General features: G+C 43.9%; 1 protein-coding gene across 1 annotated transcript in view; it reads left to right on the forward strand.

The window, feature by feature from the left end:
* LOC144988229 (complement C3-like) overlaps positions 1-25,873 on the forward strand; it is a 233,677-nt gene that overhangs the window by 186,814 nt on the left and 20,990 nt on the right. The window contains exons 17-28 of the mRNA XM_078938394.1: positions 14,411-14,479; positions 14,609-14,806; positions 15,119-15,236; positions 15,341-15,429; positions 16,527-16,666; positions 16,905-17,117; positions 17,359-17,422; positions 17,535-17,624; positions 17,703-17,909; positions 18,002-18,077; positions 24,663-24,822; positions 24,925-25,020. Of these exons, the coding sequence (XP_078794520.1) occupies positions 14,411-14,479; positions 14,609-14,806; positions 15,119-15,236; positions 15,341-15,429; positions 16,527-16,666; positions 16,905-17,117; positions 17,359-17,422; positions 17,535-17,624; positions 17,703-17,909; positions 18,002-18,077; positions 24,663-24,822; positions 24,925-25,020 (1,520 nt within the window). The remainder of the gene's footprint in view (positions 1-14,410; positions 14,480-14,608; positions 14,807-15,118; positions 15,237-15,340; positions 15,430-16,526; positions 16,667-16,904; positions 17,118-17,358; positions 17,423-17,534; positions 17,625-17,702; positions 17,910-18,001; positions 18,078-24,662; positions 24,823-24,924; positions 25,021-25,873) is intronic.

Consider the following 25,873-nt stretch of genomic DNA (forward strand, 5'->3'; position numbering starts at 1 on the left):
TAGCCTTTGTATTAGGAATTGTGTTTGTTTATTGAGGATGTCATTTAACTGAAGCTTTCCCTTTTTCAAATTTCCCAGAATGTGTTCCTCTGCAGAAGCAGCAGAAGCAGCCACCAGGGTTTTGATTTTATCTATATTATTATCATTTCTTATAAATCTGCTTTCTCTTAGTGTTTTTTATGAGTTGAGTAAGAAATGGTTTTCCCTCTCATCACTGCTTTTGCTGTTTCCCAGAGAACACATGGAGAAATATCAGAAGTATTGTTAAATTCTAAGAAGGTTGCCCACTCTTTCTTTAAAAAATTGAATAAATTCTTGGTCTTTTAACAAAGATGTTTTAAACCTCCAGGTTGTACCTGAGGGTGTGGATATTTCCCTTAATATATTTACAGAAACTGGTGCATGGTAACTGATAATAATTAGATGAAATCTGGAACTTCTCTTTAAAGAGATTTACTGACCAATAAATACTATAAACGAGAGTGTGAGAGGTGAACTGGAGAGAAAAAGGTGAACCCTTTAGTGTTTGGGTGACATAAACGGCAAGCGTAGCAGAGACCCATATCATTCATGTTCTGCTTTAGAATACTTGCAGACCGCCATGTGTGCTGGTGTGCCCTTTTGCTGAGCCAGTCAAGTTCAGGATTCACAATCAGATTTACGACTCCTCCTATAAGAATTGTGGAGTCAGAGTGAGCTGAGAGTGAGGTGAGGAATCTGTGAAAGAAGGAAAAGTACTCTACTATACAATGGAAAACTTGTTGAAAAAGTCACAAAAGCATGCAAACAAAAATCAGAGAAGAATTCCTCCATCAAAATAAACTTCAACACAAAAGCATGCAAATAAAAATAACAAGAAAAGGTTTCACCACACAACATCCCCCCTCATTTTAACGCAAGCAGTCTAGAGGGCTGCATTGGGATTGAGTCCCGCTGGGTCCCGCGGGACCCAACCCAAATCTCGCGGGATTGGGCGGTTTGAATTGTGCTGCAGGCGGCTAAAAAAAACCCGCGGGATCAGTGCTGCCATGAATATCTCATGAATATATATTAGCGGACTACGTTAGGCTGTGCGGCTGTTGGATTCTTATGTATTCTTATGTCTCTGTGAAGGCACCAGGTAGAGACGCCCAATGGCCTCTGTCATCTAACGTGTTGTTGGGGGTGTGCAATGCCCCGCCCAGCCTCTTACTAAGAGCGCGCTTTCAGGCCGTCTGTCTGCGCGCGCACACATGCACACTTTTAACCGAACAGGATTTGTGAAAATATATTTAAGGATTAAGTTGCAAATTACAAAAAAGAGGAATGCATGAAAAGATGAGGCTGGAGGAGGGACATGAATCTCTTTAATAATATCAATACAAATACGTGTTTTTTTCCTGCGGGACGGGAGACGATACAAAATCAATGGATCTCTATTACTGTGTGGGACTAAATTCTATGAGTTTTGCGGGTGCGGGCGGGAGTGTAACGCATACGTTGCAGGAGCGGGCAGGATTGGTCAGAAATTCAGCGGGCGGGAGCGGGATGAAGAAAATAGTCCCGCGCAGGGCTCTAGTTCAATCCCTATATCGCTGGGGTGGTCTCCCAAACGTCATCCTCGTGGAGCGTCGTGGTCCACCAGATCCTTTCCCCAGGTTCAGACGTTCCAGCCGATGCAGGAGGAAACCCATAAATTAGTGGTGGTGGACAGGTTTGTATCCATGTCCTGTCCTCCTTTACTGCCGGAGGGGGTTCCACTAGAGGAGCTGTACACCCCTTCAGAGAGTTTCTGCACAGCAAATTCTACCAGGCTGATTCAACTCCACGGAGTCAATTTCAACACTTATGAAGTGTCTATATGGGTCCACACCACAAAGTGTCAAAATAACTTTTTTGAAAGTGTTGACCCTTATACACTTTACTCTGTCAGTGTAAAGAATCTAACACTTTCCAACTCTAGCCAGTGTTAGATTTTTTCAACATTTGTACATAGAGTTAAAAATTAGCACTTTCAAGAGTTTTTATATTAAACACCAAATAGAGTTATCAATTTGAATCTGTCAGTTTATTTCAACACTTTTGAAGTGTTTATATGAGTAGACATCAGATATTGTCAATTTAACTTTTTTAGGGGGTGTTGGTAAATAAAAACTGTCATTGAAAATTGTCAGTCACTGACCTACAGTAGGTGCATTACATTACTAAAGTAAAGAAACAGTGTTTAGTTGAAATGCATTTATTTTATTTGCACCACAAAAATGATAAAACAATCTTTAAAACATGTAGCAGTATGGAACAATGTAGGCTCTTTCATTCTCATTAGCATTTTGCTTATCAAAAGGTCTATAATAAGTAAGCTGGTCAATACAAATCACAGCATATTGATCACTCTGCTCTTCAATACAACATGCATGAACGTGTTCATCAAAGTACAGTGTGTTGACAGCACAACCTATTATAAAAGCATCTTTTTCGTGCATTGCAAAAGTGCAAATTTTTTTAAACTCAGGGAAATCATGGGATGTTCCAGCACACAGAAATAGACCAAGGTGGTACCATAAATTTTTAGCCAATTTGTAGTTTGAACATTTGAATATAAATTCAAATCTAGTATTTGACATAACAAATTTCCACCCTTCAAGTTATCAAGAATTGTTGTTTTTAAAGGACCAAATTCATATCTTTTAAAACAATAGTTTTCATAGTAAAAAGCCATTTGACGCTGGTGTTGTTTTGCTAAAGATTTAGGAAGATTTTTGAAATTTTTTACAGACTTTTAAAAAAAATGTGTTTAACGTCATATCGCATACACCACACATGAATAAGTGGACCAATCTTTCATACATCTTGGATAATGGATCATTAGGTGGTGTTTAGGAATTAGTTTTTAATCAGGGAACAAAGTTTTGAACATGTTATGGTGATCACGGATTAGATGTTTCAAATAGCATATCATGCCATGAGTAAGAGCAGTTGAAAAAACAATATCAACAATCTGCATCAAAAGAAGCAAAAAGTTTCAATATTTATTGTCCCTTTCAACTATGTTACAAAAGATGAGGGGAGTATTCCAGAGGGTACACCACAACTGAATAGCGTTTAAACCTAAGTGCTTGCTATCATTAATTTTTAACCTACTTGGTTTATTTTTATGGTCCAGGTGACCATAATTAAAACTGCTTATCCTGTCAAGTAATGTATTCATGGAGATATACCCACTTTTTATCAGGTTCTGAAAAACCAACTTAAGCTCATACTTTACAACCCCTTCCAACAAATCATGCATTATATCAACAGCATAGTTGTCACTGCTATGAATATATTCCAATGAATCGAGCACGCTATATTTTTTAACACCATAAATGGAAGGAAGGGCAGGATCTTCCCTAAGAGCATTACAATGTTCAACAAGAAGATCTCTAGAACACAGAATGAGGCTAAGATTATTTTCAGTAAACACTGACTGAATTTCTTTGTTTGTTAGACAGAACCTACACCAGTGGGTTGCACTAAATGATTCAACAAAACCTAACAAGCTATTTAAAGCAAGATCATCACCTGAAACCTGAATTACAGTGCCAAACAATGGTTCTTTAAGGAAAGGGAGTTGGATTCCTTTAGTTTCAAAAGTTTTTAAATCATCAATTAAAGGTTTAAGAATTTCTTCAACACCATATTTTTAAAATCTTCAGTGTAGAAAAAAACTGCTAGATGTACATCGTCACCACAGAGTTAGGCTTTTATGGTGAAATAAACACAACCAAGTTTGTGGATGCTCTTTTTTGACCCCAATGGATTAGCCATTTCAAAGTCGTCATAATATAGCAAAATCTGTAAAGCATACTTCTGTTTTAAAAATAGATGATAGTTTTGAAAATAGAATCTGTCACTTGTGTCAATGTATGTCCAACTTTTTCTGCATTTCTCTTGTAAGAAACCCTCCCTTATTTCACAATTTTTGAAAATTGAATTTAACGTGCCCAAAAATGGTATATACATGTATTTGTCTATAACAGGAATTTGACTGTAAACACCTGTTTTTCTACTTCTGCGTGTATCCAATCTCACACCAAGAACAAATTCTTTAGGGTCAACTATTTCCCATTTTTCAGCATACTATTTTTCTCTTTTTTTGTCACTATTAAATGTAGTAAACGGATTATTTAATTGGTTTAGACTAAGCTCAACTGTTTTGTAAATGTCCGATTATTTTATCTTCAGAAGAAAATGTCTGGAACGCTGCTTCACGTGCTTGCATATGTACATCAATTACAACTTCCTCCATTGAGCAAACTATTGTTTGGACTGTATTTTCAGATAGACCTGAAGCTTGTAGTTGGGCAACAATTCAGCCACATATTCCAACAAGAGGGTTTTGTGTGACATTTGTAGGAACCTGCAGCATAGATGCTGAAGTTGTTAGCTGATCAACAGCAATGTTTTCAGCAGATTGATGTCTCATTTCCTGATTAGATTCAGACTGTCCACTAAGCCGAAAACTGTGTACAGTATTAAGATGCTTTCTGAATCTACTGTATGTACAAAAAGATGAAACACATCCTAACTCCCCACATTTTAAACGCAAATCTTTTGCTGGGTATAAACCATGAAAGAACTTTAAATGCTTGCAAAGGTTTGAACAAGTTTTGTGGGGCATTTTACAAACAAAACACAAGAACTTTCTCAGTCTGTTAACGATGTTCTGACATTAAATCTGGTGTCATGCTAACGTCTAAGTCTAAGTCGTGTTCTCAGTTCCTTGACTCGTGGACTTTCCTTTGTGTTTCCAACATCAATGTTATACACTGTGGTTTGGATAAATGCATAGAAACTGGAGAGAGCTTCATCATAAGAGATGCTGAAGACAAAATGTGCTCTGAACAGCACATCAAATGCAGCCACTGATGTCAAAGCACTGCATGGGATTGGTTTTTGGTCCACCATGATGAAGAACCTCTGGATTTCTTTTCTTTGCCCCCCAACACAAAGTAGCAAGGGTTGCCTTGCATCAACTTTCTCCAAAGATGTATTGAGACTGGCTCCTTCCTGCAGTTAAAGACAAAGATGTAATGCTTGAACATTTGCATTTACTTTAAAAACAATGAAAAAGTAGCATAGACACCAACACACAGACATTGTTAATTTTGATATCTAGGATGCTAATGCTACCTTTACAAATCTTACAAGATGGTGGGCTGCCTGTGTTGAGCTGATTTTGGCTGATTTCTTGTGGCTTTTTGATGTAGGAGGCAAGAGATGCTGCAGCAGCAGAAGAGCTGATCACTGGCCCAGCCTTAAATAAAAAGTACTTTTTAAAGTACCTATTGGTATAAAAAATATTTTAATCACAATTTTATTTAACTATTTTAAACAGATATAAATTCTATGACTTTATTGACAAAGAAAGAGAAAATATCTAACCACGGCCACATTTACAGAACCCCTTAACAAATTCATAAAGATGCAACTGTTTAATAAACTGTCCATGTTTACCTGAGTAATTCTCAGCTTTGGGGTCAATAGATGCCAGTAAATCCTCTTGGTAGGAACTCGATGGAACACACTAGCTTGCAGCAATCACTTTGTTCTTGAAAAAGGATGGCCACTTGGCCAGAAACCTTCCTTCATCCCCTCTTGGTAGGAACTCGATGGAAGACACTAGCTTGCAGCAATCAGTTTGTTCTTGAAAAAGGATGCCCACTTGGCCAGAAACCTTCCTTCATCCCCAAACATCATGGAAAAGTCCTGGTCGATCTTTAAAGAAACAAACATGAAACGTGATAGGTAGGATTCAAATGTTCTATAAATTCTGGTATTATTCATACCAACTCTGGCGCGTCAAGGAAACGGTGGAAGACTTCAAAGACTGACAATGTTGCATCTTGGTCGTGAATCAGCTTGTCTGTACTCAAAGGTGGCTCTCTTCTTCTCTTTAATCACAGATTTATCTGTAGTGTCTTATTATAGAGAGAACCTCTCTGCACTTCTCACCAAACAGCTGTCCATCTATTAACAGAGAATCTCTTGTGGTTCTTGGACTGTCTTCTATTGTCTATAGAACTAACAAATCCATTTTGGTTTAGTCATACTCCTTGAAGATTTCCTCTCCCTTTGGGTTGGACCTTAAGACTGAATTTACCATCTGGACACAAAACATAAATAAATAATACACTCATTTCCACATATTAACAAACATGTGCATTTAAAACAAACATACTTAGTAAAGCTAATAATTTGAGGACAAATGTGTAGCATTATCAGTCAACATCAATGTTACCAATTTTAATTAAATGTATTTACTAATTTTGTTCGCTTGGATGAAGGCTACGACTAGCATGGGCTTTCACCCATTCTCGCCTGTCTTGAACCTGAGCAAGGACTGCACCCAACCCTTGATTACTGGCATCAGTGTAAACAAGGAATGGCAATGAATAGTTGGCATAAGCCAAGACGGGTGCTTGAGTTATAGCAGTTTTCAGCGTATCGAAGGCTTTTTCACAATCTGTGGTCCACTGCAACTCTCCTGGTTTCAGACTTTTTGTTAGCTGCAGTGCCTGTTTGTTTAATGGCCGTGCGATCTTTGCAAAGTTAGACACAAAGCAGCAATAATAGCCAGCCAGTCCCAGGAACGCTCGTACCTGTTTTATGGTAGTGGGAGGTGACCAGTCCTGAACAGCTGGAGGTTTATCTGGGTCTGGCTTGACTCCTTGTCGGTCCACTATGTGGCCTAGAAACTTTACCTCTTGTTGTAGCAACTTACATTTGTCCAAGCGCAACTTTAAGCTACGACACCACAGTCTTTCAAACACTCCTTCCATATCCTGTAAATGTGAAGAAAATCGGATAAGTAAATAATACCGTTGTCCAAGTACACCAGCAAAACTCTGACAGTTCTCTGCTAAGACACTGTTGCATCAACCGCTGGAATGTAGCTGGTGCATTACAGAGTCCGAAAGGCATACGATTAAAATCAAAGAGGCCCAGTGGTGTGGTAGAAGCTGTTTTTTTCATGATCCTTTGCATCCATGTCAGCCTGCCAATATCCACTGGCTAAATCGACAGTGGAAAACCACTCGGCATGGGTCAAGTTGGTTAAAATCTCCTCAATCCTGGGGAGAGGGAAAGTAGTATTTTCTGTAGTCTGCACAACATCTCAAACTCCCATCCCTTTTTTGGAGCAACACAATAGGGGCAGCCCCTGGGCTACAACTGTCTCTGATTACTCCTTCAGCAAGTAGTGTCTTAAGTAGTGTCAGCAAGACCCAATATCAATTTTTCGGCTTCCCAAAAAGTCCTGTGAACCCAACAGGCCTAACATTTGTTCTTTTCATTCACAGTATTTATTCATTATCACCAACCCCTTTAAATTTTGGGCACCGGCACCGTCATGATCTGTTCTTTTAGTTAACTGTGGGCACCCTTAAAACCTGGATCCTACCGACAACGCCAAAATTAATGTCGGGCCCCCACCTTTGCCAAATGGGGGGGTGCGGCTAAATAGCGTCCAAAACATGACAAAGCCAGAACTGTTACAAACCAAACAACTAAAACCCAATGTTTAAAAGGTGGTAAAACAGTTCAAAACTAACAAAGGGGAACCTCATAAAAACATTGTTAAAAGAAACACAGGGGCAAGACCTGTGTTTCAAGACAAGTCCGGCAGGCAGCCACAGTCTTGTCTTTGTTCACCTATTGCACCTCCCGTCCACCCTTTGCAGGCGCAGTGGGTTGTTCCTCTAAACATCCACTTCTAAAGTGAAGGTAGGTCCTGCGAGTATCTCAGTTGTTAGGGGAAGACAGGGCTCCTCACCCTGCCTATAAGTGTTTGTCCCTTAGTGGCACCCCTGTCCTGGAGAAGACTCTCACACTGACTGCAGTTCCAGCCACACCGCTCGCTCCCTCAAGAGCTTCCAGCTGCTCTTCCTGTCTTCTCCTCCTGACAGTACAGCTTTATGGGTGGGGCCATCAATTTACTGACACTCAGGTGTGTCCAATCTGGGACTCAGTCTCCATGGGGGTCAAACAACACAAAACACAAAAACTAACTCCAACACAAAAGCATGCAAATAAAAAATGTATAGAAGACTTCCTGTCATGTGCGGGGAGGCTCGAGAGCCGGTAGGACCCAAATGCAGAGACGGGAGGCCAACGGGTTCAGGACTAAAGGGTTTAATGACCAACAAACAAAAAGCGCTGCAGAGCAGGATGACAAAAACAAAACAAAAACCCACTGTGGCGTGGCGAGGGACATGAAACGAGGATGCTATGACATGAAGACGTGAACACCATGACAGAAGCTAATGGACCAGCACAGGAGGAAGGATGAGACAAGACTTTTATACAGACAGGGCAGACAAGACACAGGTGAACACGATCAGGGCAGATGGGGACCAAAGGAAGTAAAACTCAAGAAACATGACAAGACAGGAAACCTTTCAAAATAAAACAGAAAACAGAACCAAACAAGACAGAACAAGAACTAAAACAAAAACCAAGACAAAATAAACTCAAACCATGAAAGTACCCCCCCTCAAGGAACCGCTCCGAATTTCCAAAAGTCAACTGAGGGGGGGGCCCCGGAGGACAAACCTCGATGGGCAAACGAGTCCAAGGAGTCCGGAGGACGGCCGGGGGTCCGTGCCTTCCGGCGAGGCAGGTCCGGAGGGCGGGCGGGGGGCCAAGCGGTCCGGCGAGGCAGATCAGGCGAAGCGGCAGGCGAGGCGGCAGGCGTGGAGTCGGCGGGCCGGTCAGGCTTGGAGTCGTCAGGCTTGGAGTCGTCAGGCTCGGAGTCGTCAGGCTTGGAGTCGTCAGGCATGGAGTCGTCAGGCATGGAGTCGAGCTCTGGCAGGTCGGGCCAGCAGTCGAGCTCTGGCGGGTCACGCCAGCAGTCGAGCTCTGGCGGGTCGGGCCAGCAGTCGAGCTCTGGCGGGTCGGGCGTGGAGCCTAGCTCTGGCGGGTCGAGCGTGGAGCCGGCTGGAGGGTCAGGCGTACCATAGGAAGCGGGGACCGGTCGGGGTTCAGCCAGCACCCCCCTGGGAGCAGGAACGGGTCGGGGCGCAGGCAGCACCCTCCTGGGAGCCGGGACGGGTCGGGGTGCAGGCGGCACCCCTCCGGGGGGCCGGGACGGTTCGGGGTTCAGCCAGCACCCCCCTGGGAGCAGGAACGGGTCGGGGCGCAGGCGGCACCCTCCTGGGAGCCAGGACGGGTCGGGGTGCAGGTGGCAACCCCCTGGGATCCGGGACGGGATGGGGTGCATCCGGGACCACCACTGGAAAGCGATGTGGTGCGTGCCGGACCACCTCCGGAACAGGAAGGGGACGGCGGGGGCGACGACGACGCACCCTCATGACGAGACGGCTCCCAGTATAGTCCTGGTGGCTCCCACTCCAGGGATATGAGGCAAATTGGGCCTGGTCGAACACCCAATAAGTCCTTGTCCGTTCTGCTTCTTGGCAGTAGGCCTCAAGCAGTAGCATGTCCCACTCCGCTGGGTCCATAAAAAGTGGCTGGTCCATTCTGTCATGTGCGGGGAGGCTCGAGAGCCGGTAGGACCCAAATGCAGAGACGGGAGGCCAACGGGTTCAGGACTAAAGGGTTTAATGACCAACAAACAAAAAGCGCTGCAGAGCAGGATGACAAAAACAAAACAAAAACTCACTGTGGCGTGGCGAGGGACATGAAACGAGGATGATATGACATGAAGACATGAACACCATGACAAAAGCTAATGGACCAGCACAGGAGGAAGGATGAGACAAGACTTTTATACAGACAGGGCAGACAAGACACAGGTGAACACGATCAGGGCAGATGGGGACCAAAGGGAGTAAAACTCAAGAAACATGACAAGACAGGAAACCTTTCAAAATAAAACAGAAAACAGAACCAAACAAGACAGAACAAGAACTAAAACAAAAAACAAGACAAAACAAACCATGACACTTCCTCCATCAAAACAAACTTCAAAACAAAAGCATGCAAATAAAAATTACAAGGAGAAGGTTTCAACACACAACATACACACGTGTGATGGTAGCAAAAAATGATCAAGCCATCAGTTCAGCCCATGTGTCAAAACACTTTGAATTTTGCAAAGTCATATGACCATATAGTGTGGTAGAATCTTCTAATAACGTTCCCTTAGTATTATTTTGATGTGGAAACACAACAGTGGGCTAAACTTTATGAAATTGTAATATCAATGGATTTGCCATTAATTCTTGTTTACTTGTTTGTTTGTACATATTTAATTTACACTTGATTATCTTGCAAGAAATACAAGTAATCTGAAAACTGCACCTGCACTGTTTAGTACCCAGGTTTTTACCCCTGGGTCACAATGGTTGAATTTTTGGCTAAAGATGTCCTGGATTGATTTGAGGTCAGTGGATCAGATCCTTCAAAATGAACCAATATTGACTATAAATGTTATCATCAGCCACAACTTAGGACATTAACTGAATTCAGGAATCAGGAATCAGGAAACTTTATTGTCATTTTATCATGATAAAACGAAATTAGGCTCTCTGGTCCCGGGCCAGCCGTTTACATTCAGACATAAATAAATATAGTATCAATAATGATATCAGACTGTTACGGAGTATTGCACAGAATTATTTTTCAATTGCACAGTATGTTATGTTAAGCATTGCACAGCCCTGTGATATTGCACTTGGGAATTAGCTTGTTGTCCATGGAGAGGGGGGGGGGTGCAGTGATCAACCGGAGTTCAGCAGTCTGACTGCTTCAGGAAAGAAACTGTTCCTCAGTCTGGTGGTCCTGCTCTTTATGCTCCTCAGTCTCCTGCCTGAGGGGAGCAGAGAGAACAGAGGGTGTGAGGGGTGAGTGGGGTCTTTCTGGATGCAGGAGGCCCGTTTCCTGCATCTGGTCGTATAGATGTCAGTGGTGGACGGCAGGCTACAGCCCACAGTCCTCTGTGCAGCTTTTGTCACTCGTTGCAGAGCTTTCCTCTCTGCCGCAGAGCAGCTGCCGTGCCACACAGTGATGCAGGAGGTCATGACGCTCTCCACCACACACCTGTAGAAGGAGGTCAGGACTGAGATCCCCATCCCAGCACGCCTGAGCCTCCTCAGAAAATACAGGCGCTGGTGTGCCTTCTTGACCAGGCAGGAGGTGTTGGTGCTCCAGGTGAGGTCGCTGGAGATGTGCACGCCCAGATACCTGAAGCTGGAAACCACTTCCACCGCGTCCCCTCCGATGTGAATGGGGGGAGGGGGGCATCTGTCCTTCCTGAAATCCATGATCATCTCCTTGGTCTTCTTCCCGTTGATGCAGAGGTTGTTGTCTCTGCACCAGCTCTCCAGATGTTCCACCTCCTGCCTGTAGTCGGACTCATCGTTGTTGGAGATGCGTCCAACCACAGCTGTGTCATCCGCAAACTTCACGATCAGACAGCTGGGGTGAATCGCTGTGCAGTCGTGCGTGAGCAGGGTGAACAGGAGGGGGCTCAGCACACAGCCCTGGGGGGAGCCCGTGCTGAGGGTGATCTGGGAGGAGGAGACGTTGCGGATTTTTACAGACTGTGGTCTGTCTGTCAGGAATTCCAAGACCCAGTTGCACAGAGTGGGGTTCAGTCCAAGTGTGTGTAGTTTCTGGGTGAGGGTCTGCGGGATGATGGTGTTAAAAGCTGATGTGAAGTCCACGAAGAGCAGTCGAACGTACGCGTTCTTGTTCTCTAGGTGGGTGAGGGTTGTGTGGACCACAGAGGAGATGGCGTCCTCTGTGGATCGGTTTGACCTGTATGCATATTGGTGCCGGTCCTTGGTGATATTGATGGATTCTGTGATGCGTGTCATGACCAGTTTTTCGAAACATTTCATGACTATCGGTGTCAGGGCAATCGGCCGATAGTCATTCAGACCTGTCACTGTGGATGATTTGGGTATTGGAATGATGGTGGCGGTTTTCAGGCAGGTGGGGACCACTGCCTGCATCAGGGAGGTGTTGAATATGTCTGTCAGCACCTCTGTGAGCTGGTGTGCACAGTCTTTCAGCACCCATCCAGGGATGTTGTCGGGTCCAGCAGCTTTGTGAGGGTTAATCCTCTGGAGGGTCCTCCTCACCTCAGCGGGCGTCACGCTGAAAGGCTCTTCGCCAGGTGGGATGGTGAGTCTGGTGCTGGGAGGGGCGGTGTTGGAGTCCTCAAAGCGGGAGTAGAAGAGGTTGAGTGCGTCTGGTAGAGAGGGGTCCTCAGGGCAATGTGCATCTCTGGTGTTGTAATCTGTAATGCACTTAATGCCCTTCCACATACTCCGAGGGTCATTCGATGTAAAGTGTCCCTGAATCCTCTGAGCATAGGCGGCCTTGGCCCTCCTCACCCCAGCATGCAGCTCCCTTCTTGCCGCTCTGAGTGCCACCTTGTCACCTGACTGGAACGCAGCATTCCTGTGTTTCAGCAGAGCCCGCACCTCTGCGTTCAGCCAGGGTTTCTGGTTGGGGTAGTCCGTTACAGTCCTGGTGCTGGTGACATCCTCCGTGCACTTACTGATGTACCCGAGGACTCCTGATGCATAATCCTCCAGGTCCACCTCCCCCTCATGCGAAGCTGCCTCCCTGAAGATCTGCCAGTCTGTGTGCTGGAAACAGTCTTGCAAAGCTGATGCAGCCTCACTAGGCCACACTGTGATGGTCCGCTGTGTTGGTGCCTGTCGTCTGAGGAGAGGGCGGTAAACAGGGACCAGCATGATCGCAATGTGGTCTGAAAAACCCAAATGAGGATGGGGGACAGCTCTGTATGCGTCCTTTTTGTTGGTGTAGACACAGTCCAGAATATTATTTCCGCTTGTTGGAAAGTTGATGTGCTGGTGGAACTTGGGCAGAGTGTCTGTCAGGTTTACATGGTTGAAGTCCCCTGCAACCACGTAAAAAGCCTCCGGGTGCTTGTGCTGGAGCGAGCTGATGTTGTTGTGCAGCTCCGTTAGCGCTTCGTTAGCGTTAGCATTAGCATTTGCGCCCGGCGGGATGTAAACAGCCATGATAAACACCGCCGGCATTTAACAGTCATATGCTCTATCGCCTCAGAGCAGTGGCTGTTCACCACTGTGCAGTTCGTACACCAGCCTTTGTGGATGTAGATACACAGTCCACCCCTGCGGGTTTTCCCCGACTGCTGTTTGCGGTCCGCCCGGAACAGAGGCCGTCCGTCGAGCTGAAAGGCTGGGTCCGGCATGTTGTCTTTCAGCCAGGTTTCCGTTAGACAAATAACTGCAGAGTTCCTCATCTCACTGGAAGCCCCAGCCTCAGTCGAAGCATGTCCATCTTGTTGTCCAGGGAGCGGACGTTGGCCAGGAACAAAGACGGGATCGGCGGCCTGCCGGTGTTAGCCTTTAGCCTGGCTAGCACTCCGCCTCGTTTGCCCCTCTTACGTGTCCGTGCACACTGCTTCCTCTTGCTCTCTGTTCGGCCAACATCCTTGCGCCACTTCGGTGTCCTCAGAAGATGCAGCCTGCCCAGTAAGGCCTTGAGTCCAGGGCCCGCTGTTGTTGTGTTTGAGTCCAAACTGTCCTTTATGGTCGTTATTTCGGTCCGGCCGTATTTTATGCGCTTCTTAACGCTGGTAGTATCGGTGAGAATGACCATAGAGTCTGTTAACAAAGCATAGTCCTCGAAAGCAGTCCTGAAAACGGTGTTGGTACCGGGAGCATGAGAGGCCGTTGCACTCCTGCGCGCCGCCATACTTGTTGTTAAAATGAATCATTACACCCCTGAGTACATGTGATTTTGAGATGGGTAGGCTTGGTTAAGGGTCCCCTGTAAACAAGCCTTGAGCCACTGCTGCCTCCGTCAAGGTGTGTGTAGGGGGTTGGGGGGAGTTGGCAGTAGGCCTCCCCTCTGCCACAAATATTAATCTCAGAGATTTTTGACTGAGCTTGCTTGAGAAGAACCAGTTGCAGACACCGGTTGCTTACTGCAACGTATTCATTTCCTCAGACCACTGCAGACCAGCCTGGATCTGGATCTTAAAGGAAATGCTTAATGGTGTGCATTTCTCTTGTTAACATGCAACATAGAGCTTTCTGCTGACCAGGTTCCTAAGGGTGAAATGGAGACACTGGAGCAGATTCCATCTCCACTACCTTGAAGACAACAAAACACGTTTGTGTCGTTGATATCTTACTAAAGCCTGTGGTTATAATCAAATGAAGCATGTGGACATGCGGACAGTATATTATTAGTATATTATATAAACACAAACCTGGTATGGAGGGTCTGGTCACCATAAAACCATAGAAAACAAAAGGAAGCAGAATGGGGGGGTGGGGGATATTTCAGCATTTCTAGACCACTACTGCTGTGTGAAAGAACCTTCAAAGTGTCTTTGCTGTTTCCCTTCTTTGATCGTTTGCTGACATCTGAGGACTTTTAAGCTTCTTTTTGCCCATCTGTTTCTATTCTGTTCTTGTTTCAGAAAAGACATGTGCAGCACCGTCCAGGAGAAGGCGGGCCTCGACCATAATGGATGTCAGAACCACATTATGTGAGAAGTGAAGCAAATATCAATGCATGCATTGTCATTTCAATTCACAAAGAAGAAAGTCAGTTTCTCTACTTTATTCACAATATTTGTCTCCTAAATGTTTCCATCTAAACTTCTCATTGTGGTTAGTGAGTCAGTATAAGGAAGATCTACAGCGGGAATGTTGTTTGGACGGCATGAAGGACTCCCCAGTTTCATACACATGTGAGCGTCGCTCTGAGTACATTACGGATGGTCAGGCTTGTGTCGATGCTTTTGTCACCTGCTGCAAAGAAATGGAAAAACAACAACTTGAAAAGAAAGAGGAGAGCCTGCAGCTGGCCCGCAGTAAGTTTCTGCATCAACAAAACAGACTGTTCACATGGAAACAAACACCTCAAAGTTTCTTTGTGTAATACATGGTGGCTGTTGGGCAGTGGCAGGCCGGTCAACCCCTGATTTGAAGATTGCAGGTTTGAGTCCAGCCTTGCCCACCCATGTGTTGAGATGTCCTCGGACAATACAGTGAACCCAAACTTGCCTCAATCAGTGTTTGAATGTCTGTGTAAATGGGTGAATGGCTTTGTGACTGTAAAGCTCTTTGGGCCTTCGAAGAAAATGGAAAATCACTATACAAGTGTACGCCATTTATCATTCCAGGTGAGACAGATGACAGCTACATGGACAGCAATGAAATCGTTACTCGCAGCAATTTCCCGGAAAGTTGGCTCTGGTCTGATATTATTTTGCCACAATGCCCCCAAAATATACCTAATTGGTGAGTCCACCAGGCTATCCTGCTGGAGGGATTCTCTTCCATTTACCTGTAACCCCCCATTTCTAGCTGTCTCTAAAAGTGCTCCCACCTTTTTTGTACTCAAGTGGCTCCACTTCATTTGTGAAAAATGTTCCTCTGCCCGATTCCATCACAACCTGGGAGTTCACCAGCATTAGCCTCTCAAGAACTCATGGTAAGTGAATAGTCAGCTCCTTTTTCATTATACACTGAACAAAAATATAAACGCAACACTTTTGTTATTGCTCCCATTTTTTATGGTATAAACTCCACTCCACATACACAAAATAACCAGTTCTCTGAAATACTCTTCACAAATCTGTCTAAATCTGTGATAGTGAGCACTTCTCCTTTGCCAAGACAATCCATCCCACCTCACAGGTGTGCCGTATCAAGATGCTGATTAGACAGCATGATTATTGCACAGGTGTGCCTTAGACTGGCCACAAGAAAAGGCCACTCTGAAATCTTCAGTTTTGTTTTATTGAGGGGGTCAGGGAACTGGAACACGCTGTCGTATACGCTGATCCAGAGCATCCCAAACATGCTCAATAGGTGACATGTCCGGTGAGTATACTGGCCATGCAAGAACTGGGATGTTTTCAGCTTCCAAGAATTGTGTACAGACCTTGCAACATGGGGCCGTGCATTATCATGCTGCAAAATGAGGTGATGTTGTTGGATGTACGGCACAACAATGGGCCCCAGGATCTCGTCACGGTATCTCTGTGCATTCAAAAGGCAATCAATGAAGTGTACCTGTGTTCTTCACCCATAACAGATGCCTGCCAATACCATAACCCCACGACCACAAAAGACAACGTGATCAACTCTATGCGAAGGAGATGTGTCGCACTTCATGAGGCAAATGGTGGTCACACCAGATACTGACTGGTTGTCTGAGTCCCCTGACCCCCTCAATAAAACAAAACTGAAGATTTCAGAGTGGCCTTTTCTTGTGGCCAGTCTAAGGCACACCTGTGCAATAATCATGCTGTCTAATCAGCATCTTGATATGGCACACCTGTGAGGTGGGATGGATTGTCTTGGCAAAGGAGAAGTGCTCACTATCACAGATTTAGACAGATTTGTGAACAATATTTCAGAGAACTGGTTATTTTGTGTATGTGAAAAATGTTTCACATCTTTAAGTTCATACCATAAAAAATGGGAGCAATAACAAAAGTGTTGCGTTTATATTTTTGTTCAGTGTATGACCCCTGCACCATGACCACTTCTGTAAACGTTTGATTCCTGTGGTAATTATTGAAGGCATCTGTGTGGGAGAGTCACTGGAGGTGATTGTTCGCAAAGATTTCTTCATAGACCTCCGGCTGCCGTACTCAGCTGTCCGCGGAGAGCAGCTGGAAGTGAAAGCCATTCTACACAACTACAGGCCAGAGCTCATAACCGTAAGAGCAGCGAAGCAGGATTATGACTGAAACTTTGACATGAGAGATATGAAAATGCTTGATCAGTACATGACACATTTTAGTATTTGTAACTATGGGCTCTGAGCTGCTTGTTGCGGACTGAAGAGTAAGCAATGAGTGTGAATGTTAACACAAAACCACAAATGTCCCTTCATTCTACAATTAATCTTCATTTGTTGAAAGACTGAATTGTTTACAACATTTTGTCTTTTTTCAGGTTCGTATAGATCTACTTGAGGTAAAGGACATGTGCAGCGCAGCTTCTAAACGTAGGAAATATCGACAAGAGTTGAACATTGGCGCCATGTCCACAAGATCTGTTCCCTTCATCATTATTCCCATGAAGGAGGGGGCTCTTCCCATCGAGGTCAAAGCTGCTGTAAAAGACTCATACTTGAGTGATGGAGTGAAGAAAGACCTGCGGGTGGTTGTAAGTCAATCTGGCCATTTTTCAACAGGACCCACGTCTCAGGCTGGACACTGTTCTCATTGTACAAAAATAGCACAGCTGTGATTCACTCTGTAGTTTTGAGTAAAAAGCAATAGCATTTAAAAAAAGTATCTAAGGCTTCCCTAAAAATAACTATTGTGACAGATACAAAGAAAATCAGTTTGAAACACCAGTCTGCAGTGCCAAAAATAAGCTTATTGTCCAATATTTTCTTCCACAGCCTCCAGGAGTTCTGGTTAAAGCTGCAAAAACTGTAACCTTGGATCCAACTCGTAAGGGGAAAAGTGAGTCCGATACATGATTTTTGCATGAATTGAAGTAACTTTTTTAACATTGCAATAATTGCCTCTATGGACTCCTGTATTCCATAACTGTACCCCTCTGGGGGTTTTTTAGACGGTGAACAAGTGGAAGTTCTGAACAGCAACATTCCTAAAAGTAATATGATTCCAAACTCACCTACAAGTACTCAGATCTTAGTGACAGGTCAGTTTACATCCTCAAACTGAGCTCTGCATGGTCGCAGGTCATTATTTCCACTTTGGTTTGTCATTTTGCACGCAGGCCGAGAACAAGTTTCTGGTCTGGTGGAAAATGCCATCAGTGGAAAGTCAATGGGTACTCTGATTTATCAGCCCTCTGGTTGTGGAGAGTCGAACATGATCCACATGACCCTACCTGTCATTGCAACCATATATTTGGACAAAACCAACCAATGGGAAGCCATTGGGTTTCAGAAACGGGCTGAGGCCCTTTGGCACATAAAAACAGGTAAGATGAAAGTTTCGGGATTCCAAAGCCTTGGTTGTATGCAAAGGGAAGTCATGGGTCATTCTCCAAAAAACATCTATTTTTCTACACAGGCTACAAAAATGAGCTAGCCTACCTAAAAAATGACGGTTCTTTTGCCATATGGCCTGGCAGATCAAGCAGCACCTGGTAAGGTTATCATTATTATCCATCCATCATCCATCTTAGTGCTGTCATACGGTTAGTTTTTTTGTGTGATTAAATAGTCATGACCTGTAATAATGAATTTACTTTTAATCTAACCTAACTCTTCTTACTGCGAAAAGCTTTATTTTTAGGTATTTTCACTTGAATTGATGACAGTGCGGCACAGTAAAACATAAAAATTTGATTTAGTTTGATTTTACTTGTGAGATGTTTATGTGTTGGGTTATATATTTGTTTTATTTATTTATTTGATTTTATTAACAGTAGTATTATTTTGATCATGTTTACTATTTTAACTGCTATTTTTTATCTTACTAATATGTATTTTAGTACGGGAAGTACTTGTATAGCACTTAGTGGGAAAGTGCTGTAAAGTAGAATAGAAATGAATTGAAAATAAAACTAAAAAAGGGGCTTTATGAAGTTTTTCTATTATAAAAGAATTTCAACTGTTACTTTTAATACACCAAGGGGTATTTTCTCCAACAATTAAGAAAAAAAGAATGAGTTCCAGAGTGCTATAATTTAACTGATAAAAAGGAATATTTTTCTTACGAATTCAAAAAATACCACAACTTCCTATTAATGCCATGATACATATGTGGACGTGTAATTCCACAGTTTACTATCCAATGCAATCATCCCTTTGCATACAACAATAACTTATCATAATGAACACCTTGTATGGCCTTATCCCTTACATAGAGGTATTTTATATTTGAGAACACAAAAATAGCTATAAGTTATACTGAGAGGGCGAGAGTCCAGTGAATGCATTCTTCAGGGAGTTCTAAACCAGGAATTGACTGGGGTCGATTTCTGGTTTATAATAGAAAAAAGTGACTGGGGTCGATTCCTGGTTTGGGCCGCATAGGCCCAGAATTCCTTGAAGAGAGCATTCACGGGACTCTCACCCTCGACCCCAGTCAATTCCTGGTGTTGGCTACAGTAGGTTCTGAGGAACCGAGTTATCTCCTGATTTAGGCGTTCCACTTGGCCATTGGACAGAGGGTGGCAGCCGGAGTTGAGACTCACGTTTATGCCCAGACTCACATTTCACGCCACACATGTGAGGTGAACTGGAGAACACGGTCCGACAGGTTCTCCTCTTGGAGACCGTAGTGTCGGAACACGTGGTTGATAAGTTGTTCCACTGCTTTAGGAGCAGCTTGGGCAAAGGGATCAGCTGGCATAATTTAGAAAAGCGATCAATGACAGACAAGATGGCGGGACACCGAGGGGACTTGATGGCAGAGAGGCGGAGTGACTCATCATGGTGATCCAATGAGACGACTGCGATGTCCTGGTCCGACACCAGGGACTTCTGTCTAGAGCGGTGACCGCCAACCGGGTGTCCCAGGTGACCAAAGGGACATCATGTCAATGAGCAAAAGCCAGGTCAAACTTCTACTCTGAGCTATACACTTCCAATTCACCACCTAGTGCTCAAGAGATGCTTCAAAATGTGGATTTTACACAGATAGACGAGGAGCATACAAAAAGTTTGGGAGAATCGATCACAGTAGCTAAAATTCAACTAGCCGTCAAATCTTTGAATACAGGTAAATGACACGGTCCAGACGGCCTTTCAGTTGAGTATTACAAATCTAACTCCAATCTTCTGGCACCAGTCCTAATCCTTGTGCTATCATATGGGGTCCAGATGACCCGATCCTTACATTGGCGTATTATCCCTAGCATGACACTGGTGAATAAAGGTGAAGAGGATTTCATGTACACCCGTGAAGATCACAAATCATTTAAGAAAAAGGTTTAGTGCATTGTCTTGTGGGGTCTAGAGCAGTGTTTTTCAACCAGTGTGCCGCGGCACACTAGTGTGCCATGGGAGATGGTCAAGTGTGCCGTGGAAAATTGCCCTCATTAACTGATCTAAAAACATTTCCCCTCTCCAGGAAATCAGCTCTTTGTTCATCCAAACAGGTCCTGAGAAAATACTGAGTAGTTAGGAATATGAAAGATCATAAAATACTTTTTTCTTTGTGTTTATTTGATTCTATTAAAGACATTTTGATAAGAATGACAGTACCGCGATTTAGCTGCAGCTATAACTGTTTTCTGAAAAGTCCCGCAGCTTTTACCGTCTCCACGACTCCACCAATCATTCTTGAAGGCAAAATCACATGTCATCAGTCTGACCAATCAGAAGTGTTTAAAGTCTTCACTTCCTTGTTCCGATTCTTCTCATAAAGTCTCTCAGTTCCAACAAAAACACCAGCTAAAGCTCGTCTTTAGCGGTGTAGCTTTCCACAGAATCCGGTATCAGACCGTGGAACAAGTGAACAAAACAATGAAACTCAGAGACGCGAGTCTTTCTGCCGTTTTCTCGCAGTATTCACACTACATCACCCATGATGCATTGGCTTAAAGCGACAGCGCCTCAGCGTACAATGAGTCGTTCTTGTTACACGTCTTGAAATCACAACGAACATTCAGTTTGTATGTAACTTAACTTTTATTACATCTTTTAGAAAAACATCTGCAACTTCCTGCTTTTTCTGCCACAATTATCACAGAAATGCACGTCAGATTGCCGGGGGGGGGGGGGGGGGGGTAGATCAAAACAGACTGAGTTTCTGCTTTTTTGTTTTGTTTTGGGATGCTGGTGTGCCGCGGGATTTTTGTCAAGGTTAAAGTGTGCCGTGGCTCCAAAAAGGTTGAAAAACACTGGTCTAGAGGACCCCACTCCCAATGTTAAAGTGCTTAGGATAGCACAAGGGTTCAAAGAGATGTACAGTGAGGCCTTTTCATCTCTCCCAAATACTTTGTCAGAAGCCACCATCTCCTTGATTCTAAAAAAAAAAGATGAAGACCCCTTCTTGTGACCCATCTCGCTGCTCAATGTAGATTTTAAATTCCTTTCTAAAGATTTTGCCGCTCGTCTTCAACAGGTGTTTCACAAAATAATCTCTCTAAACCAGACGGGTTTCATGACTGGGTGCCACTCTCACCATAACACCAGACGGCTCTTGAACATTAGCCATTCACCTTTCTCTCTCATTCACTCAGTCAACCACAGCATACATAAGCACTTCACTGAGCTGAGCTCAATGCAAAGTAGTGTTTGTGCTACTCTGCCTTCCTTACCGAGCGTTATATTTGGACCTGATCTTCTGCCCCCTGACCCTGACTCTGTTTGCCTACCGCTTGCCTCAACTTTCGCCTTGATTTTGACCAACCTCTCTTCTTTGATGATGTCATGCCTGTTCTCGACTCCTGCCTGCCTAACCCTGATTTAGTTTTGTCAACTTTTAGCTAAACCATCTGCCTTTTCTTGTGACACTATAGCACTTGATTTTGTAATTTTAGATTTGGACAGCACTACAAAAAGGCAAACACATTATATAGTGCACTATGTAGTGAGTAGGGAAGGAATTTCGACATAGACCTGGTCTCTGGTTCCTATACAGTACTCAATCTCCCATCAGCCACCGCTAATAGTACCCAGACTTCCATCAGCTGTTGCTCATTCTGTGATCACTACAACTGTATTTAACCTGTGCTCTGGTCGGTGCGAGGTCTTGTTTGAACTCTTGCCTACATTCTGAGCATTTACTCTGTTTCCATTAATGTGTTTAGACCTTTGCCTGTTCCCAAAACAATTTTTGCCTATCCCTCATCCAGGGGGGTATTCCAGAAAGCAGGTTATGCTAGCGACGCGGTAAGTTTGAGGCTAAAGAAGTGTACAACCAACGCTTTCGGTTCCAAAAACAGAGGTATGTTTTATGGTATGCTTAGTTCCCCTGGCAACTCAAGCTCTGAACATAACTTGGTCTGTAGCAGGTTTAGTTGAAGGTTAGTTTGTTTTCAGAGAGGTGAAAGAGCATGGCGTGTCCATTTGAAGATGATTTAGTGGATGAAGAAGCTCAGATAATACTTTTTACTAGAAAAAACTGTTGCATATAGATTCCAATGCCTTTGCCTCAACGTCACAGATACACAATGTTTTTCTTAGTTTTTCCAAGGTTTGAATCCCGCAGTCCCTATTTTCTAGTAATAAAAATGTTTAAATGAAATATCAAAGCTGCGCATCAGGATTGTGTGGGATTGAAACCCTGGTACTTTAGATGGAGAAAAATTACAAGTGACGTGTAAACTACTGTCACCATAGGAGCTAAGTATGTTTCCATATTGTTTATCTTGTTTGCTGTGCACCAAATCCTTTCTTTGACCAAAGCCCTCTACACTCTTTTAATCATCTGCTCTACGTTGTCGGTTCTAATCGGGTTCTTTGTGTTGAGACTGGTTGGTATAATCTCTTCATCCCGGCAGTGGAGATTAAATCGCAAATGGTTCCTCTGGCGCGCCCATTTACTTTCCAGTTTTTCCAACCCTCAAAGCTCTCTTAGGCATAGTTGTCCAAAACTTTCTTCTATGGGGCGGCCGTGGTGCAGAAGTAGGGCAGTCGACCCATGATCGTAGGATTGCAGGTTCGTTTCCCACCTTGCATGACCATGTGTGGAGGCGTCCTTGGGCAAGACACTGAACCCCACCTATCCTCTGGTGGAAGGTTAGCGCTAGTGTTCAGCAGTGGAGCCACCAACAGTGTGTGAATGTGGGTCTGACTGGGTGAATGGGACTGTGACTATAAAGTGCTTTGGGCCTTCAAAAGAAAGTAGAAAAGCGCTATATAAGTAATCGCCATTTGCTATTTGTATTAGTTCAGTTCAATTCAACTATACTTTATTAATCCCACAAGGGAAAATGTAAGTTCCAGTGCAACTTGAAACAAGATCAGACATACAACAACAGAAATACACACACATTTACACACATTTCGAAGTTGACTTAGGTCTTGCGGCCATGACGCCTGAGCCCAGCGCAACCTTGTATAGTTTGCAGATGGTCCACGATGAGGGGGGGGGTTGGTGACCAGAAAAAAGTTGTATCTCAACACTGCATACAATGTGTAGATACAAGAAAAAAGTTCACCGTCTAACAAAAAAAGTGAATATGCAGACAACACGCAATAGATGGGGAGATGGGGCTCCCATGAATCTGTCCTTTGAGTGCAGCTCTGTGAGCCAGGCACAATCTGCCAGACAGCGCACGGAGGAGGGAGAGGGCTAGTAGGAGAGCCAAAGTCAAGCTGGGAAATGAGTTGCAATTATCAGCCCTGTAAAAAGCTGCTCTAAAGCAATTAGGATAAGCAGATATTTTTTGATAGAGCCAAGGACGCATGTCCACAGCTCGTTCAGGGAGTCCGATTAGATAAAATGCTTCTGGGCACAAGCAGGTTGTTTTGTTCTGCTGGCTGGGTCCTTAACTGGCCCTGCAATATTGAGGCAGATTTAATTCGAAAAAAAGTGGGTGAAGTTAGCCCAGTCTTTCTTTAATCAGGGCAGAAACTTGCTCCAAGGTGGCTTCCACTTTCCGCACAAGTTCGGGGGTCACAAGCTACCTGCTTAAGTGGGCAAGACAAGCACAGAGCTTTTGATCTGCCAGTGAAAGTTTCTCATTCTGAGTCACTCCTCCCCAAAGAATCTTTCCCCAGAGCCTCGACAGATCGCCTCTCTTCATCTTCTGCTCCCAGACTGTTTGATACATCAGAAATCCTCCGATCCCAATTAGAAGGACTCCAATAACGATAAATCCAAATAGGTACACATCCTCGACGTCTTCCACAGACAGCTTGCCAGGAACACCAGCCTCCACTTGCCCCACATATCGATGGTGTATCCAGCCGCATGAGTACCGTCTGGGCAGGAAGGGTCCGCTTTCACGTTCCTTAGTGTGGAAAAAACTTTGTCGATCAAGTTCAGAGACGAGCTGATCAGATCAATTTTCAGAGTGCAAAAAGCAGTAGCAGAAGGAGAAAAAAAAGGGCAGATAAGATAAAAAGCCTTGGGAAGGGCTGACACAGGAGGAATGAGAGGAAAACATGACTGTCCTCGGCAAGAGTCAGAAAGCAATTAAGTTCATAGTGTCTGTATTGTTAACGGACTTCTTAGGCTCTTCTAATATCAGACACAGTTGTGTTTTTTCACATACCTTACATGTTTCGACGGACGTCTTCCGTCTTCATCAGAGTCGTCCAATGGTAATGTGACGTATATAAAACCAGATGATTGTGACTGAGGTGGAGTCAGGGCTGAGTTTTTTTTATACGTCACCTCACAACCATTGGACGACTCTGACGAAGATGGAAGACGTCAGTCAAAGCATGTAAAGTGTGTAAAAACACAACCGTGTTGGATAATAGAAGAACGTAAGAGTCAATAAAGATTGATACTCATTTAAATTGGCCTCTGAAAACTTCCTACACTCCCACTGCTCAAAGGCCAGCCGGTGACACAAACCAAACCTTTGATTCCTCCAGTCAGAGGTTGCTTGCTCTCCCTCTGCATCACAGTGACCCTTTCAGACCATTATTTGTTTATCTGCAACTACTACAAAATCAATTTTAAACTTTAAATGTTCATTCTAGCAAGCCTCCAGGCTTTGGTAATACAGTTTTTGAATAAGGTAGTTAGGTTTTGTGCTTTGCACACTCAGCCTTGATGGTATGTGCAAAACTGAACCACTGCATTGTCTTCTTTATTCCACAAGGTTAACAGCCTATGTTGTCAAAGTGTTTTCCATGGCCAACAACCTGGTGGCCATGAGAACGAATCACATTTGCGATGCTGTGAAGTTCCTGATCCACAGAACTCAGCAGCATGATGGCTCATTCACAGAAATTGGAAAAGTCTACTATGGACTGATGACTGTAAGTTAAACGACTGAACCACTGGTCTTTTTCAACTTTTTCATGTACAGGTTTCCAACTTAGAATAAGTTAAGACTCTGCTTATATTTGTGTGCACTCTAGGGTAATGTTCAAGGCTATGACTCTGATGCCTCTATGACAGCCTTCTGCCTCATTGCCATGCAGGAGTCACGCTCGCTCTGTTCAGCCACTGTCAATGTAAGTTTCTGACATGAAATCTAAATATATACATATCATTCTTTCTTAGCAAATTGCAGTTGTTTTTTTTAAAAGTGATTTTATAATACCAAATGTGTGATACCCTTATTAAGTACAGTAAGCTGTTGAGAAGGCTTTCATTTATTCAAGTGGCGTAGCCTTGAGGTTGAGTTATAACAAGTGGACATTTCACCATTTCACCACTCATCCAAGTGGCTCTATCTCTGGTCTTATCCAGTGGTGCAGGATTCAGTCCACATATGTATCGTCCATGTGGGGCACGTACATTTCTTTAGTTAAATTGTTCCGCAAATGGGGATCAAAGAAGAGGAACCAGAGAATACGCCTCTCCATGAGTAGTTCCATATTGGAACTACTGAAGGAGAGGCGTATGTGAAAGGGCAGCATGGTAAATCGAAGTTGTGTCTGAAGCCCCCTCTGTTAAGAAAGGGTTATTAACATGTACATGTATTGCTTCTCTGGCCCCTCTTTCAAACCATCCATCTTCTCTGTCAAGACTGTGTACATCTGGTCTTTGAATGAGTATCTTTGTTCTTTTAAATTAGAATAAACAGCATCAAATGGTCCAAAGGGGGTGTTTATGATGTGCTGGTACATCCTCTTATGTAATGGTTGTTTTGTTTCTCTGATTTCCAGCTCTGAGCATTCTTTGTATTGGACTGCAGGAACAACTTATTCAACTTATTTTTTCTTTTGGTGTGGGGTCTTTGGAACCTCAAAGAACCAGTTTTTGTCTTAGTGTGTTGGTAGGGACAGGTGGGGGGTAGGTCTCTGGCTGACAAACAGCAGTTTGGAGTATCCACCCTTTTTGGTGTCTCTTGAAGGGGTACCG

This window comes from Oryzias latipes, chromosome 1 (assembly GCF_053564925.1).
Source record: "Oryzias latipes strain Hd-rR chromosome 1, Olatipes_Hd-rR_3.1".
In the NCBI taxonomy this organism is placed as follows: domain Eukaryota; kingdom Metazoa; phylum Chordata; class Actinopteri; order Beloniformes; family Adrianichthyidae; genus Oryzias; species Oryzias latipes.